Below are 17,494 nucleotides of genomic sequence, written 5' to 3'. Positions count from 1 at the left end.
TTTTTCCTTAGAAACCAAGACTCCTTTTTATTTACTAAGTAGTGAGATTTAAAAAAAAATACAATTTCTTTAAGAAAGTAAGGGGATTTAAAAACAATGTTCAACATTAACAAACCAATACTGATTTATAGTTTTTCAGTTTAGAAATGACTGCATAATTATTTTCTAGATAGTTCCTTTGTAGCAACATCCAGCATAGTGCCTCATATATAATAGAAGCCTGATAAATATTTGAATTAATGAAGAACAACTATTTAATAAAAGGAAAGTCTCTGATACTAACCATTTAAAAATAAAACACTAAACTATTCTGCAATTTAAAGCCAATCATTCCATGTGTAAATGTCATTTTAAAAAGTATATCTTAACAAAATAACTGAAATGCTATGATTGTTTTCTACAGGTCCTCTCTTCACTAAATCATGCATCTTCTTATCCATCTCTTTGCTCTTTACAAAAATGGGTTAAAACCTTTTTAAAAAAATCAATAAATCCATTTGAAAATTTGATGAAAACTATGGACCCTCTCTCCCCATAAATACATAATCACAGAAGTTCACACACAGATTCTAGGAGTGCTTAGAACTCTGAGGGGTATGATCAGCAAACTAAGAAGTTACATTTTATAATATATCCTGGCATATAAGTATATCCATATTTGTGTGACTGTACCTTAGATAAGCTCTAGCACATACTATTACTCAGTTAAATTATCTTATTATAGAATCTCTCTGTTGGAGAGTCAACTTTTATGAATCTAATCTACTGTTTTAGACTTCTGGGACCTCTTTGGCTGTGCCCCGCCGCCCATGGTATTAGTTTACCTTATAATAGAATACTCACACATCGGGAAGTCAAATTTGATTGTAACAAACTCCCCTAAGTAGTATAGGTGAGAAGGAAATAAGAGAAAGGTAAGCAAAAAAAAAAAAAAAGGCAGCGAGGTGGTAATGGGAAAGTAGGTGCTTAAAAAGAGGGGTGCCAGTGTATCAAAGGCAAGTAAAGAAGGTGAAGACATACTTACTCTATTTTATAATTTTTGTGAAACACCAATAATTCTAATAATTTAAACTAATTGATGCAAGGGAAGATAAAAATGAATGAGTAAGAACAACAACAAAAACCCCTACAAAATACAGGAACAATGGACTCTCTGTACGGTGTACTAGCTTCATTCTCTAGCAGCTACAGATGGAGCAGTCGTAGACAAGCAACTGAAAAGATATATAAGGGATGGGCAAACATGTCTCCAGTAGAACTGAAAAACTTCCAAAGCAGCTGAAATCTTGAGAGTAGTTGGATTTTATTTCTGAAGATAAACCACTCAAGCTGCAACTTGTAGATGAAATTTTTGTGAAGAGTTTCAAAGTGTACTTTCACATTAAGGAATGTAGGTTTCTCTCTTCCATCTCACAGAAATAAATCTTGAAAATAGTCATCAAATTCTTCTTCTCTATTTAAAAGAAAAAGTATACATATTGATTAAAATCCACTATTATAGAAAAAAAATTACTAGGTGACACATTATATGTACTTAATGAAAATAATATTTTAACTCAATATAATTTAATTCAATATAAGATTTTTCTATATATTGATATATTTCATGATTCAGCCATCAAATAATTCTTAGCTTTTGGAATAATCATAACTATACCCAGACTGATTAAATTTAAAATGTTTTATATGTTGCCACCTCTCCCTAAATGTATTTATTACCTAAGATTTTACTTTAAGGTACATACTTTGTGAAATGTTACTGCTTCTCTTTACTTTTTTGGTTGACTTTATAACTTCTCTGTTCATTCTCACTTCAAATTATAGTCTGAGCAAGAAATGAATGAAAAAGAAAACTATTTTCAGAAAAGTATAAGTCTTACTCCTAGGAATGGGGAAAATCTCCTTGGCTGTAGGTCTTTACTGCTCTGGGAATAGTAAATATATATTTGTAGCAGTAAATATCATGTCTAAAACAATGGATCAAACTCTGAAAGGGGATACTAAATTGTATTATAATGTGTTAAAATACTATGAAAACTGTCAAGTACTAAATAAATATTAGCACTAGGAACCAGAGTGATACAGGAAAACACCACAGGGTTTCAAGTCAGACAATGTTTAAGTTCTAGCTCTGTCACTTATTAGCTTATATGAGCAGGTTACTGAACTTCTCTGGGCTCAGTCTCCTTGTTTGTACAAAGGAGAACATTATATTTCCTCACAGAGGTGCTGTGAGGATTAAATGTATATATACACACACAGTTGCTTTTCTTCCTTCTGAGACAGGAAATCAAACTGGAAAGTCAAATCCAGTCTACCAGTCTCTTCAGAAAAAGTTCTTTTAGATTAGAGATTCATAATGGGACTCCATTATTTGGTTTTAAATAACTGTGAATGCTTAAAGCCATTACACCCATGTTCAAATTAAAAAAAAAAATTGATTTAAGAATTATCTGCAATTTGGTATTCCCCGTGCTGTTGTCCCTTTTCCCCCAGCATGACAGCCAAATGCAGTAAAATTTTTAAAATTGTAGTAAGAACTTTATTAGGAAATTAACTGAGTGGCGCCTGGGTGGCGCAGTTGTTAGGCGTCTGCTTTCGGCTCAGGGTGTGATCCCAGCATTCTGGGATCAAGCCACACATCAGGCTCCTCCACTGGGAGCCTGCTTCTTCCTCTCCCACTCCCCCTGCTTGTGTTCCCTCTCTCGCTGGCTGTCTCTCTCTGTCAAATAAATAAATAAAATCTTTAAAAAAAAAAAAAAGGAAATTAATTGAATCTCTGTGTAGCTTAGATGTTCAGTACTTGATCAATGTCAAGTATATTTATAAGGTCACAAAAAGTTCTAGATGATGGGAGTCTTCTTAGGATTTTTACTCAAGTATCTTTACTGCCTAAAAAGTTGAGCTGATCTGTCCATTTCAGCTATAAAGTTCTTCAATGGGAAGTTATACCATTAAAAGTTTAGTCCACAGCTTACTAGGATAGCAATATTTTATTTACAGTAATAACTTTTTTTTAATCTGATCTATAATGACCACACATTTAGGAATTCTTTACATGGCTGGAAAAAAAAAAAGTTAATGTCGCAGAAAAAAAGTGATCTTGTTTAAAAAACCTCTTTCCAACACACCTGAATTCTACTACACTGAAACATATAATTAGCAAGATGTTTCATAATCACCTTAAATTAGTGAATTAGGACTGACTCAAAGGTATCTTTCCATTATGAACCAATATGCCTAAAGACTAACAAAATGGGACTAAAATTTATTGAGCACTTATATTTGTAGGTATTGTACCAAGTGCTTTACATTCTTTATTTCATTAAATCTTCACAATAAACTCTATGCAGTAGGTATTATTTTATCCTCTTTTAACAGATAAAGCTCAAGCGCTGAACATCCCAGTATATGACAAGAGTTGATAAAATTCCAGCCCACATCCAGACAGCTCTTCCAACCCAGGGCAGATAACAATGTGTACACTGAGTTATCTGCCTTTGGGGGGCTAAGGTGGTTGTTGGCAAGTAAACTTTTACCGGTACATAAACAGCTTCAAGGGGCTCCCTGTACAAGTTTATGATAATCAGAATATCAAGAATAGGCTGCTCTGGAACCAGTAAACAGCCTTTCTCTGAAGGATCCTAAGCAAAGACCAGAGGGTCATTTGTCAAGGTGAGCTGAAGAAAGATTTACTCATCGAGAGGAAGCTGGATGAGTTAGCTGTTTATGGCCACAAACAATGACTGGGAATAAACTCTGATCTTAGCAGGCTAGGAAGTCCTTGGCATTAAACAGACATTCACGATGATAAGCTTTTTCATTAATTGTTATCAAGAATGGCTGTGGTTGTAGCTTCCTTACTGATACAAAGGGTATGCATTATCTATTAATATCAGGACTCACTGTGATTTTTCATCTGTCTCTGGTAGGGGTCCCTTCCAAAGCTCAGATTCTGAAGTACCCTCTTCTTCATCAGAATCTCCTGTTGATTTAAAAGAGATTTTTTAAAATGTATTATATTTAAAACATATCTTAAACTAACCACCAATGCAATGAAATTAACTTCAGATTTAACTGCAGTTTAGTTTCAACTTTTATGGCTCTGAAAATGTAATTCACTCTGTTAGACCAATAAATTCTTTTTAAAAATAAATAACCTGAGATATACCAAAGAATCTCAGCAAAAAGACCAAGGAAAGTCTCATGGGAAGTTCTAAATTACATGGAGTTAAAGTGGCAATTCCAATATTAACTCTTATAAAAGGAACAATCTTTTGCAATATAATTGCCTTTGATTTAGTTTCTTCTTCCTGTTGGCATACAAAAGACATGCAGGTTAAGATTTTTGTAGAGTATATTTACATTAGGATCTAGAACTCAAGAAATGAACTAGTATGTAGGACCAGTTAGTTAAATTATGAAAAAATATTGTCAGGTGCTTTTAAAAATTGATGTCGATTAAATTAATTAGAAGAAGCTGGTTTCAGTAAAGAAATAGACACACTCATACATTGTTAGGAGTAAAAATTCTGTAAACTTTTTTCTTGAGGAAAATCTAGTAATACAGATCAGTTTAAAATGTACATATCCTTTGACCAGCAATGCTGCTTTTAAGAATTTATTTACTTAGAATAAATAAGTACCTGAGATACATGTACAAAGATGTTCATTAAATAACAACAACAATAACAGCAAAAGAAAACAACCTATATCCCCACCAATTAGGGATCAAAGACTGGTTAAATTAATACTATATAGCCGTTAAAAAAAAACTTAGCATGTCTATAGTATTACCATGGAAAAACGTCTATTTCAAAAAAAATTTTTTTTTTAATATTTTATTTATTTATTTATTTATTCGACAGAGATAGAGATAGCCAGAGAGAGAGGGAACACAAGCAGGCGGAGTGGGAGAGGAAGAAGCAGGCTCATAGCAGAAGAGCCTGATGTGGGGCTCGATCCCATAACGCCAGGATCACGCCCTGAGCCGAAGGCAGACGCTTAACCGCTGTGCCACCCAGGCGCCCCTATTTCAAAATTTTTTAAAAGTTACAGAAAGCATGCATGGTATAACCCGATTTATGATTACATATGTGTAAATATACTGTAAGTTTGTAAGGACCAACCAAACTTAACAGTAATTATACTACCTGTGGCCTAGGATATTTTCACTTTCTACTTTAAACATTTCCAAATTTTTTGTATTTTAAACAATGATCATGTATTGGCTTTAAAAACCAGTCAAAACAATAAAGATATTTCTATTTTTAAAATATAACAAAATAGACATGTTTCAAAAATCACCCTATATTAGTGAACTAAAAATTATCAAATACTGAAAAATATAAGGCAATAAAAGTATATGCCATACGATATTAGCAAATAGTTCCTCTCCAATAAGTTAGTCTCAAAAAGAACTGACACAAATTCAGCCTGTCAATACAGAATGTCCCTTAAACACACACAAAAATAAAACAGCATTGATTTGCCCACAGTGTTTTTAGCCTTTTACCTGTTGGACTTTGATCCTTGAATCAATATGCATGTCTGAACTTTGGTCCTAACTGCATCTATTCTGGCACAAATTCTAACAAAAATGGCAGAGGAAAAGCAAAAAAGGAGAGGGGTTTTATTTTGGAGCAGGAAGGGGAGAAAGGGAGAGGGAGAGAGAGAATCTCAGGCAGACTCCATGCCCAGTGCAGAGCCCGACTCTGGGCTTGATCTCACAACACTGAGATCATGACCTGAGCTGAAATCAAGAGTCGACACTTAACCAACTGAGCCACCCAGGCGCCCCAGGGGTTGTATTTGTAATGATCTACATACAAAGACAATAAAAGATGATAAAATTATAAAGCCTTGGGAACCAGATTCCCACTCAATGACCACCAGCACTAAAACTGCCAGTGTCCCAAAATGAATGTGTGAGAAGAGAGAATAAAAGTGTTCTACTCTTATTTTTATGAAAACTCACTAACATGAGATAAAGCAAGCACAGAAAAACTAATTAGGCCTAATAGTTAACATTATGGTGTTACCCTGTTAATGATGTCAAAGAACAAAACCTAAGATCTTTAAAAGTGGGCAGCTCATTTTAAAAGGCCTTACAATCACCTGTCCTCTTGTTCCCTTCAATACGTCCCACATGCCAGCTTTCCTACACCAGTTTTCTGATCCTAGACAATTTAGTTTTACTAAAAGATCGAAATAAGTTTAGAATATTATAAAATAACTCTCTCTGAAAGATCAAATGCTTAAAAAGTAGCCAAATATTGTTAGAGAAGCAAATCTAGACGACTGGACTACATGACCTTTAAGTTCAACTCTGTGAATCTATGCCCTCCTAGGTCCCTGAGAGTGACAGTAACTAGAAACCATCTCTATGGTAACTGCCACAGCCGGGCAGAAGTGGGAGGGGCACTGCTAAGGCAATCACAAGGAGCTGAAAAGGCACTACAAAGGGTACTCTTGTATCAGTGTCAAAGCCATGCAGCAGTTATTAGTAAGCGGGGATCAGAATGTACATCACTGACTCTCTGTACGGTCTTTAGCCCTTATGCAATGACTGAATCTCTTACTGCAACATCTCCCTCGACAAGTGGTTGTCCAATCTAAGCTCAAACACCTCACTACTTCCTGAAGCAGCCCATTCCTCTGTTCCTTTCTTCAGATAGTTCTAATTGACAAGTTTTTCCTTAAATTAAGGCAAAAATCTGTCTCTGGGCAATTTTTATCCAGAGACTCTAGTTCTGCTAAATAGCCATCAAAAATAAGTTTCCTACACAGTTTCCACATCTGCTTCCTTACCCCTTTCCTCCCATCCCTTCACTTTTCTCCAAACCGAACATCTGTATTTCCTTCAACCTTCTTCCTATAACACAATTTCAAGTTCTGTCAACGCCTTGGTTATTCCATTCTTGACCTACTTTAAGTTTTCACTGTTGCTTTTAGAATGCAAATTCTTTTTTTTTTTTTAAGATTTTATTTATTTATTCAACAGAGATAGAGACAGCCAGCTAGAGAGGGAACACAAGCAGAGGGAGTGGGAGAGGAAGAAGCAGGCTCATAGCGGAGGAGCCTGATGTGGGGCTCGATCCCATAACGCCGGAATCACGCCCTGAGCCGAAGGCAGACGCTTAACCGCTGTGCCACCCAGGTGCCCCCTAGAATGCAAATTCTAAAATGCAAACTGCATATGATTTTCCCTGTATGTTTGAATAATGAAAACAGATCTGTCACCTTGGTTTTTCTAGCTATTATATGATACCTAAATAACTTGGGTTTACTGAAGAAGTGGCAAGTCTCCAATTACGATAACAAATGGACAGGTCAAACTTTTACAGACTTAACTTTTGATTTGACCAATTCTAGAGAACAAAACACAGACTCTGTTTAATGTCCGGTTTTTTTTTTTCCTTTCTGTAACAATAATAATAGCTACAGGTTATCAAGAACTTACTTTGTGTTGGATACATGCTTTAGGTATATATTGCCTCATTTGGCTCTGATAATAAAACAAAGTTAAGTGTCTTTATGCCTATTTCACATATAGAACTGAGACACAAACAGCTCAAATCATTTAATGCAGATTTATAGAATGTATCTGCCAAAATTGGGGTATAAAATATGGACTTTTTTTGATTCACTGAATGGTTATTGATGATACAGGTAAAGGGGCATAGACTTCATGGAATTATAAATCTGTGTTTCATCCCAGTTTTGCTATTAAACAACTACTAGATCTCTGGCAATTTATGTAAATTCTCTGGGTCTTGGTTCTCCTGTCTGCAAAATGGAATATTATATGCCCATTACTAAGATTAAATGAGGGAGTACAAGTAAACCTAACTTGCTATTTTGGCTGATAAGAGTAAATAATCAACAAATTCAAGTTAAAATTCTTTTTCCCCACAGAAATTGGGTTTTTCTTCATAGATTTGGTTTTAATAATCCATACATTAAACGGTGGTAAAAGGGTAACAACATTATCCAAGTGGAAATGAAAGATAGTGTGTGTATACACACACACATGCACACATACACACACACACTACTTCAGCCTAGATAGCATGAATCTACCATTCTCATGCCAGGCTATGTTCTAGAAACTGTCACTACACTTCACCTAATTTAGGAAAAGGAGCTACAGATCAATTAGGATTTGCATGGGAAGAAACAAAGTATCAGTGCTTTAGGACACTTCAAATATGCTGAAAACAAAATTGGTATGAGCAAAATAATTTATAAGAAATAAGTTGTATCCTTAAACTAGAGGAAGGCCTCCACTGACACCTCCCTCTCCATTAAATCTTTAAACAGTAAATATCTTAAAATTTCTCTTTTACTATTTTTCATAGTGCAAAATTTCTGATTACCAACCACTTAAAAATTCTCCTTAAGAATTATATTAAAATGCTAATAATGTTTCTCTTTGAGAATGGTGGGATTTGGAGTAATTACTAATTTTTTTCCTGAGTTTGCCACAGTAAATATATATTACTTTAAATCAGAAAAAAAAAATTCTTAAGTTCACAAATTTCCAAGCCTAGAAGTCTCATAAGTCCAGATATTATAAAATGAATTAGATAGGCTATTGAACTACACTTTATTATTAGCCCTAACCCTACTGCAAGGTCTTTATGACATTGTATTACTATTGAGATGCAAGGCTACTGTTTGTTATATCACAGGTGGATGCCCCTTTTATGAACCCACAGGAGAGTCTGCTCTCAGAACTCTACCTGGAAAAAGATGAATAACCTGCATATGATCATATGGGTACAATTAATCATTCTACTGGTGGTTCCCCTCTTTGGTTTGGTTGTTTGGAAGAACAGTGACAAATGTGTGATCTACCCTTGTAATTATGCAGAACTTTTTAGTAAACATTTGTCTGTGTTAATTTTACTCAAGCGTTACTTTGCTAGTCTATCTTATTTGTCCATTATCCTGATTTTACTTTTAAAAATCTTACTTTATTGTATTTATAAGTCATTTGAATGTTTTTTGGAATGTTGCAAGGAAAATAATAATAAAATCCAATCTGGTTTGATACAATCTGGTGGAAACCACGGTACTTATTAAATAACTAACCAGTAGCCAACATTTTACTTTCCATACACAAACCACACATTTCATTTGATCAGTCAAAATCACCAAATAACAGAGATTACTCAGTATACAATATAAGCAACATTTCTTAAATCTTAATCCACTTTCCCAATCCTTTTCCATTCCAACCTCATTCTTCTGCTTTTCTTCCATCATATTCTATAAAGTGAAATTAAATTGTGTATCCATTGTATTTACTGAAGAAGAAATTTTATGCTCTTCTATTTTAAAACTAAGAAAGTTTAAAATGTTCAAAATTGGAAAAGAAATCATATACTTATGGTACTTTCTCTATGATTTTTTTTAGTACAAAACCAAAAAATAATACATCAGAGCAGGTCACAATTGATGAGAAACCCAAACTGAATAACTTGAATCTATACATTTTTATTTAATAAAGAAATACTAGATACTTACTGTTTACAGAATTTTCTGATTTCTTTGAGGATGAATGCCCTGAAAAGAAAACAGCATGTTTTGTTAAAAATCATTTTGCAATGGTGTAACAGTTATAGCTGTAACCAGAATTCTTCCTAAGAGTCTAGTTTACTTTATAGTCTTACAGAAAAGCTCCTCACTGTCTTCTAATTTTTCATGTTCCTCAAACTTATCTAATTAAAATGTTAGGTTCCTTTAGGCAGAGGTATTTTATGCCTGGAATATATACCACAAAGCTTAAAAAATATGAACACCTGTGGAAAAAAAAAACAAACTCATGTTGCTAAAAAAAAAAACCTCATAGATTAGCTGCAATATAACCACATTTTATCTATAGATGTTCAACATCTGAAAGCAGTTTATAAATACTCATTTTTCACAATACTTTTTCATATACAGATGAGAATTCTTAGTAACTAAAATTCACACAAAATATTTCATAAAACAAAGTTTCAGTTCTACAAGTTATCCAATCAGAGAAACAGAAAGAAAAAAGTACTGAAAGTCTACTAGCATAATTTTAAAAAATCATCACTCTACGGAGTCTCCTGTAGTAAGACCACAAGGGAAATAATTCTGAAGGCTGATAAGTCAAAAAAATGACAGCTAAGAGATGGAGAGTACCAATTCCTCCAACCTCCTTGGATAGAGATCTCATAAACCAAAGCTAATGCATACATGGCCCCTTTCAGGGCCAATAAAGAGGGTTTCAGAACCACAGGGTAGGGACTCCACAGGAAGCCAAGGCCCGGACTGCAGCTTTAGGTTATTGTTTCCTTCTGTTTTGTTTTGTTTTTAGCTTATTATTTCTTCACTCTGATTTCCTACTCATCAGAAAGCAAATAAAAATACAGCTAAGCTGGTGACAAATTCTTCTCTGTTATGTGAGGAATATAATACCCATTTCCAAATGTCTATATTGGTAAAAAGAGGTTAGGCTTACTTTGGAGGCCTAAGGACATAACTTGCACCAAAGGAAAGAAATTGTAGATTTGGGCTAAATTAGTTAAAGAGACACCTGCTAGCAATTACAACTAACTGAAATGTAAGAGAATATTTTGGATAGTAGTAAGTTCCTCTTCCCTGGAGGTGTTGAAGCAAAAGCAGAACAAGTACCTGATACAGAGAAGTACATCTCAAACTTGATGGTACTGGAACTTAAAGTGCAACTGTAATTCAGGAGATTGGGGAAGGGTCTGAGCTTGTGCACTTCTAACAAGTTCCCAAGTGATGACAATGCCAGAGGACCATACTTTGAAAAGCAAAACCACAGAATATCTTTTTGATCATGATCCCAGGGCAGATCTCTGATGTTTCTTTCAATGTTGAGAAACTACTGTTTCACTGATTCACTCACTCACCCAACATTTATTCAACACCTACTATGTGGAGAAAGCACTGTGCTTAGAAACTGGAGATAAAGAATTAAATAAGTCACACAGTCCCTTCCTTAACAGAAAATAAATTATTCCAAGGGTGACTGATATGTATCTCTAAAGGAGAAGTGCAGTGCTACTGAAATGTGTAACAGAGACCTAAGCTTGCCTAGAGGAGGGGGGTGAAGGGTGTCAGGAAAGGCCTTCCCAAAGAAGCAAGCTTGGGGATGCAGTGGTAGTGGTGGGAGCGATAAGATCTTCAACTTTCTGTCAAGACACTCTGCCTAAGTACCTTGTTCTGCTCAGACCTGCCAAAGCAGACTGACTGGTCCTCAAAGTCAAACGATTGGTCTTTCTTACATTTTCTCTCTATCCATTCATTCAGCCATCTAGCTATCCAATTATCCATCCATCCACCCACTTACTTTTTGTATGGCTGTAAACTGACACTACAGGAGTAGGTGGGATCATACAGGGAGAACAGAGAGAAAGAAGAGAAGTTCAATAAGGGCCTTGGGCAACCCCAACATCTAAGGGTAAGACTGAGGAGGACCTATAATCAAGAGGCAGAGGAGAGGCCACAAAGATAGGAAGGAAATCAAGAAAGTTTTGTCAACAGTTCAAATGCACCTGAGATTTTAAGCATTAATTACTACTCAAATTTGGGACAAATTAAGGTGGTCTGGCTATAAAGCATCACATCAAAATCAAGCTAGTTCCAGATGATCCCAGGTACAAAGACATTACAGAGTTCCACATGGTTTTCCTAAGTTTGTTAAAATGTCATTTTCTGCTTTACGCCACGGAAGTTGAAAAGAAGAACTTTATCCGGTACTCTCTGCTATCAAAGGTACTCTAAATAAAGAATAAATGAGAAACCGTTATCTAATTCCATTCTGCTTTGGTTCTCTATCCCTGAAGTTGTCCTGAAATAATCTTCAAAGTCTTTCATTTCCTCATTCTTTATTACTTATACCTTACATGTGCTAGTGGGGTGCTGGGGATACTAATTAGAAGTACTAATTTAAATTCAGTGGTCAGGGATGGAATCAAGAAAGGATCAGTGACATTTAAACTTAGACTCGGAGGATTAGGATGGGACCTGGCAGTGGGGGGAGGGGGTTAGAAAGAGAGGAAGCGGCATCTACATAGTCCCTAAATGGAAAGAAGTTTGGCATTTCCTAGAAACTGAAAAGACCGTGAGTGTGGAGTGTGAAAGTGAGGTGGAGCATGGTGAGAAACAAGTGTTGTATGATGGATCATATTGAGCACCTGGGCTTTGTGAGGATTTTGGTACTATCCTAAGAACAACAGGCAATCACTGCTTTATTGAGAATGCACAAAGGGGAGAGTAGGTGGGATGACAAGACAGTGGCAGAACTAGTAAGGACAAGAGAGCAGTAGTCTAGATGAGAAAACATGGTAGTTTGAATTAAGGTGGAGAGAACTTGAGAAATACATACTCTGGGGGTAAAACTGACAGGATTTGGGAACAAATTAAACATAAATAATGAGAAATAAGAAGATGTAGAGGATAATTTCCAGATATCTGATTAGTTTTTAGGTTGACAGAGGTGTCATCTACTGAAATATGGAACACTACAGGGAAAACATCTATAAGGAAGATCACATGCATACGTATGTATAATCTGAGGGTTCCAATCCCATACCCAATCCCGAGTATCCAGCTACTTAATCGTCTGCTTTGAAGGTACTAAACAAGCTTTCACAAGGTAGGAATTATTCTTTAATTTGGAATATGTAGTGATTCACATGGTATCATACTATGATAAGAATAAAATATTATGTAATACAATAACAAATACAATAAAACTCTCAAGTATGATACATTAAACATTTTTAAAACAAAAATTTTTCAAACCCAAATGGAATTTTCACATTTATTAACATTTATTTTGGAGATGGGAAATGATTTAGACACAAAAAGGCATTCTGTTTCAAATACTGTTTCTCAATAAATAAGAACAGTATTTTCCTCTCACCATCTAGTCGAAAACTTGGCGATACTATATGCTTGAATATGTTATGATTCACTAAAGTACATGTAAGAATGAAACCTAGCTAATTATCTTCATAGCTGGAGCAAGGGAGCCCTCTCCTGTCCAAGTATTGTGTTAACATTTGGCTGAATCTAATGTAATCTATCACTAACTACATAATTTAAGTTTGATTCACTCTAAGTTATAGCCAATTTGACTCTATTGTGGACTGAAAAAGAAACTAGCAGTAACCTTTATAATAGCTAACTACACGCCAAGCACCATGCAAACTGCTTAAATCCTTTATCTCCTTTCAACTTCTGAACAATCCTGAGCTAGGAACTTGAGTTAGCATAACCATTTTACACATGAAGAAATTACAGCTTAGAGAGTTTAAGCACTACTGAGGAAGAAGTAAGTGACTGACTGATGGATTTGAATTTAACAATTATTTACTAAGTGTATGTGCACAGCACCATGCTAGGCTCCGAGGACATATATATTAAGCTCCATGATTTCAAGAAGCTCAGAAGCTAGTGAGAAAATCACAAAGGCCATGGTAATGAAATCCCAGTGTTATAACTTTACACTGACTTATAGATTATGTACTGTTTTACAGTGTTCAAATGCCTTTCACTCACATCACCCCTACTTATATGAGGAATATAGAACTGAAGAAGTTCAGGGACTTGTTCAAGGTACCGAGTCTATAAGTGACAAAGTGAGGAAGGAGAATATTGTTTGCAATATTATTACCATCTGCCCCAAAAGAATTAAAACCAACCTTGTTCTTGAAACTCTTATAAGTTGCTGTAAATTCATATCTAAATTCCCCAACCAAGGGGCGCCTGGGTGGCTCAGTCGGTTAAGCGTCCAACTCTTGATTTTGGCTCAGGTCAGGATCTCAGGATCCTGAGATCGAGCTCAGCATCAAGCTCCATGCTGGGCTCCGGCTCCACGCTGGGCATGGAGCTTGCTTAAGATTCTCTCTCTCCCTCTCCGTCTGTCCCTCTCCACTTCTCTTAAAAAAAAAAAAAAAATCTTATCAATTCCCAAACCAGTTTTGACTACTATAAGATTTATTTATTTTTCATTTGGGAGGGAGAGAGAGAGCAAGCGAGGAAGGGGGAGGGCAGAGGGAGATGGAGAAAGAGAATCTTAAGCAGGCTCCATGCCCTGCACAGAGCCTGACTTGGAGTACGACCTCATGACCCCAAGATCATGACCTGAGCCAAAAACAAGAGTTGGACACTTAACCGACTGAGCCACCCAGGTGTCCCCCCCTTCAACTAGTATAAAACAGAAATCTAAATGCATTCACCAAATAAATTCTATATTTGACACATTTAGCAGATTACATTTTACGTTAAAAACTGTGAGTAGGTATTATATTTTAATTCCCTTGTACCTTTTTCCTTTTTCTTTGAGGTCTCTTCTGCAGAAGATAATCTGGATTTTTTATGTGATGACTCCTCATAATCTTTTTTGGTTTTATCCTTCCTTTTTTTTGACTTGACTTCTTTTCTCCTTTATGTTGAACAATATAAAATTAAAGTTAACTTTTTCAACTGACCATTATGAAAAATAAGAACCAATGAGCAAAAAAGTCAAATCAGTTCAAGTAACTTATTTTTACAATGTAATTTATATAAGAAAGCCTTAAATGAGTTATTTTAGGTTAGTATATTAATTAAAGACAATACTGTAAAATAATGAAGCCTAAAACTCTGAAACAAATTTTTTTATAAGTTCTATATACAAACCTTAATAAATATAAATCAGTTTTACTCATTTCCTTCTTTTTATTTTCTATCATTTAGCCTTTTTTTAATTACAAAAACAAATGTCATTTCCCTCCATGTAATTCATAGCTACCTATACCTTGAAAAAACACATAAAAGAAGAAGAAATGCTGTAACAGCTCTAAACCACCACTAAGTAGAAAATTCTTCTGTTAAGAATAAAAGAATACAGTAAAGGCATAAAGGAATAAGGATGGAGGGGTTTACTGTTAACGCAAATGTCTACTTTAGACCATTTGCCCTTTTACTGCTGTAGCTTAATCTCTTCTAGGCCAGGTTTACAAGGCTGCCAGTACCACGGTTGGCAAGTAATTGATTTTAAGTGGTTAAGAAAGGAAATACGAGATAGAAAAAGGTGATAATGCTGAAACTGGGACCAGGAAGGAGAATAAAGAGAAAACAAAGAGGTTCAGTTTCAAGAAACTTGCTCATCAGACCTCCCAAATTAAGGTCCTTATACCAAATGTTGTAAGATTATTTAAGGCAGCAACCACTTTCTGCCTCTCATAAGAATCATTTCAATTTTGAAATGAAGCTCGAAAGTCAAGGTCAAAAAAACTCTCTGGTACCTAAAGTTTCACTGATGGAGAGGGGAAATAAAGGTTAGGCTATTCAAGTAATCTAAAAAATTCTGCCAATTTCAAGAATTTAAAAATTATTAATTACGTAATATTTATTTTTAATAACTAAAATAACTAAAATATGCTTTAATAAAGCATATTTATAACACAGCTGATTTTAAAATATACTGACATATACATTTTATAAAGTTGCAGAATCTCACTGTTAGACTTTCAACTGTTATTCAGGCCTTGAAACTTGACCATCACAATAATGGAAGGTGACAGATTTTTGTCTGAACATCTTCAATGCCAGGGACCCCATTTTGCTTAACTTCCCATTTGCCAGGCACTATGTCAAGCACTTTACATGCACTTTCATTAAACCCCATGATAACCTTGGCATCCTCATTTTTAGAAGCGATAAAATTGAGTCTTACAGAGGTTAAGAACCTTGCCCAAAGAAGACAACTAGTAAGTGGAGAAGCTGAGAGGAATACACAAGGGTCTGGTTTCAAAGCCCATGATCTTATTTATATATACTGCACATTGCAGAACACTGATATTTCTCCCCCACTCAACATGACAGACACATTCTAGCTCACTTGACAGGAGTCTGATTTTAACATCTGAAATGAGAATAAAGGTACAGAATTCTGTGTAAGAATGACAAACTCCAAATAATACATTGTTTAAATGAGACATAAGTGATACTCTATGTAGAAAACCCATAAGACTCTACCCCAAAATTGCTATAACTCATACAGGAATTCAGTACAGTGGCAGGATATAAAATCAATGCACAGAAATCAGCTGCATTTCTATACACCAACAAGGAGACAGAAGAAAAAGAAATTAAGGAGTCGATCTCATTTACAATTGTACCCAAAACCATAAGATACCTAGGAATAAACCTAACCAAAGAGACAAAGGATCTGTACTCAGAAAACTATAGAATACTCATGAAAGAAATGGAGGTAGACACAAAGAAATGGAAAAATGTTCCATGCTCATAGATTGGAAGAACAAACATGAAAATGTCTATGCTACCTAAAGCTATCTACACATTTAATGCAATCCCTATCAAAACACCATCAACTTTTTTCACAGAGTCGGAACAAATAATCCTAAAATTTGTATAGAACCAGAAAAGACCCCAAATAGCCAAAGGTATGTTGAAAAAGAAAACCAAAGCTGGTGGCATCACAATTCTGGACTTCAAGCTCTATTACAGAGCTGTAATCATCCAGACAGTATGGTACTGGCACAAAAACAGACACACAGATCAATGGAACAGAACAGAGAGCCCAGAAATGGACCCTCAACTCTAACCACGGTCAACTAATCTTCAACAAAACAGGAAAAAATGTCCAATGGAAAAAAGTCTCTTCAACAAATGTTGGGAAAATCGGACAGCCACATGCAGAAGAATGAAACCGGACCATTTCCTTACACCATACCCAAAAATAGACTCAAAATGGATGAAAGACCTCAATGTGAGATAGGAATCCATCAAAATCCTAGAGGAGAACAGGCAGCAACCTCTTCGACCTCGGCCGCAGCAACTTCTTCCTAGACACATTGCCAAAGGCAAGGGAAGCAAGGGCAAAAATGAACTACTGGGACTTCATCAAGATAAAAAGCTTGTGCACAGCAAAGGAAAAGGTCAACAAAACCAAAAGACAACTGACAGAATGGGAGAAGATATTTGCAAATGACATATCAGATAAAGGGCTACTATCCAAAATCTATAAAGAACTTAGCAAATTCAACACCCAAAGGACAAATAATCCAATCAAGAAATGGGCTGGGGCGCCTGGGTGGCTCAGTTGGTTAAGCGTCTGCCTTCGGCTCAGGTCATGATCTCAGGGTTCTGGGATCGAGCCCCATGTCAGGCTCCCTGCTCGAGCCCCGTGTCAGGTTCCCTGCTCAGTGGGAAGCCTGTTTCTCCCTCTCCTCCCCACTTGTGCTCTCTCTTGCTCTCTCTATCTCTGTCTCTCCCTCTCTCAAATAAATAAATTCTTTAAAAAAAAAAAAATGGGCAGAAGACACGAACAGACATTTCTGCAAAGAAGACATCCAAATGGCCCACAGACACATGAAAAAGTACTCAACATCACTTGGCATCAGGGAAATACAAATCACAACCACAATGAGATACCACCTCACACCAGTCAGAATGGCTAAAATTAACAAGTCAGTGA

At 35.7% G+C, this 17,494-nt stretch overlaps 1 protein-coding gene across 8 annotated transcripts in view; it reads right to left on the bottom strand.

The window, feature by feature from the left end:
- The window catches only part of LOC113243180 (protein FRA10AC1), a 39,018-nt gene continuing 21,524 nt past the window's right edge, over positions 1 to 17,494 (bottom strand). For 5 of the 8 annotated variants that reach the window (XM_057308632.1, XM_026481677.4, XM_057308636.1 and 2 more), the window contains 4 exons: positions 14,337 to 14,455; positions 9,532 to 9,570; positions 3,907 to 3,985; positions 1,287 to 1,453 (listed from right to left, as the gene is read on the bottom strand). In XM_057308632.1, the coding sequence (XP_057164615.1) occupies positions 1,411 to 1,453; positions 3,907 to 3,985; positions 9,532 to 9,570; positions 14,337 to 14,455 (280 nt within the window). In that variant the 3' untranslated portion in view covers positions 1,287 to 1,410. Of the gene's footprint in view, positions 1,454 to 3,906; positions 3,986 to 9,531; positions 9,571 to 14,336; positions 14,456 to 17,494 lie in introns of all 8 variants that reach the window. The other 3 variants (XM_057308631.1, XM_057308633.1, XM_057308634.1) reach the window with 1 other exon arrangement.

The sequence above is a fragment of the Ursus arctos genome, unplaced genomic scaffold (assembly GCF_023065955.2).
Source record: "Ursus arctos isolate Adak ecotype North America unplaced genomic scaffold, UrsArc2.0 scaffold_7, whole genome shotgun sequence".
Classification (NCBI taxonomy): Eukaryota; Metazoa; Chordata; class Mammalia; order Carnivora; family Ursidae; genus Ursus; species Ursus arctos.
Note: the sequence above shows the minus strand (reverse complement) of the source record. Positions and strands in the feature narration are given on the sequence as shown.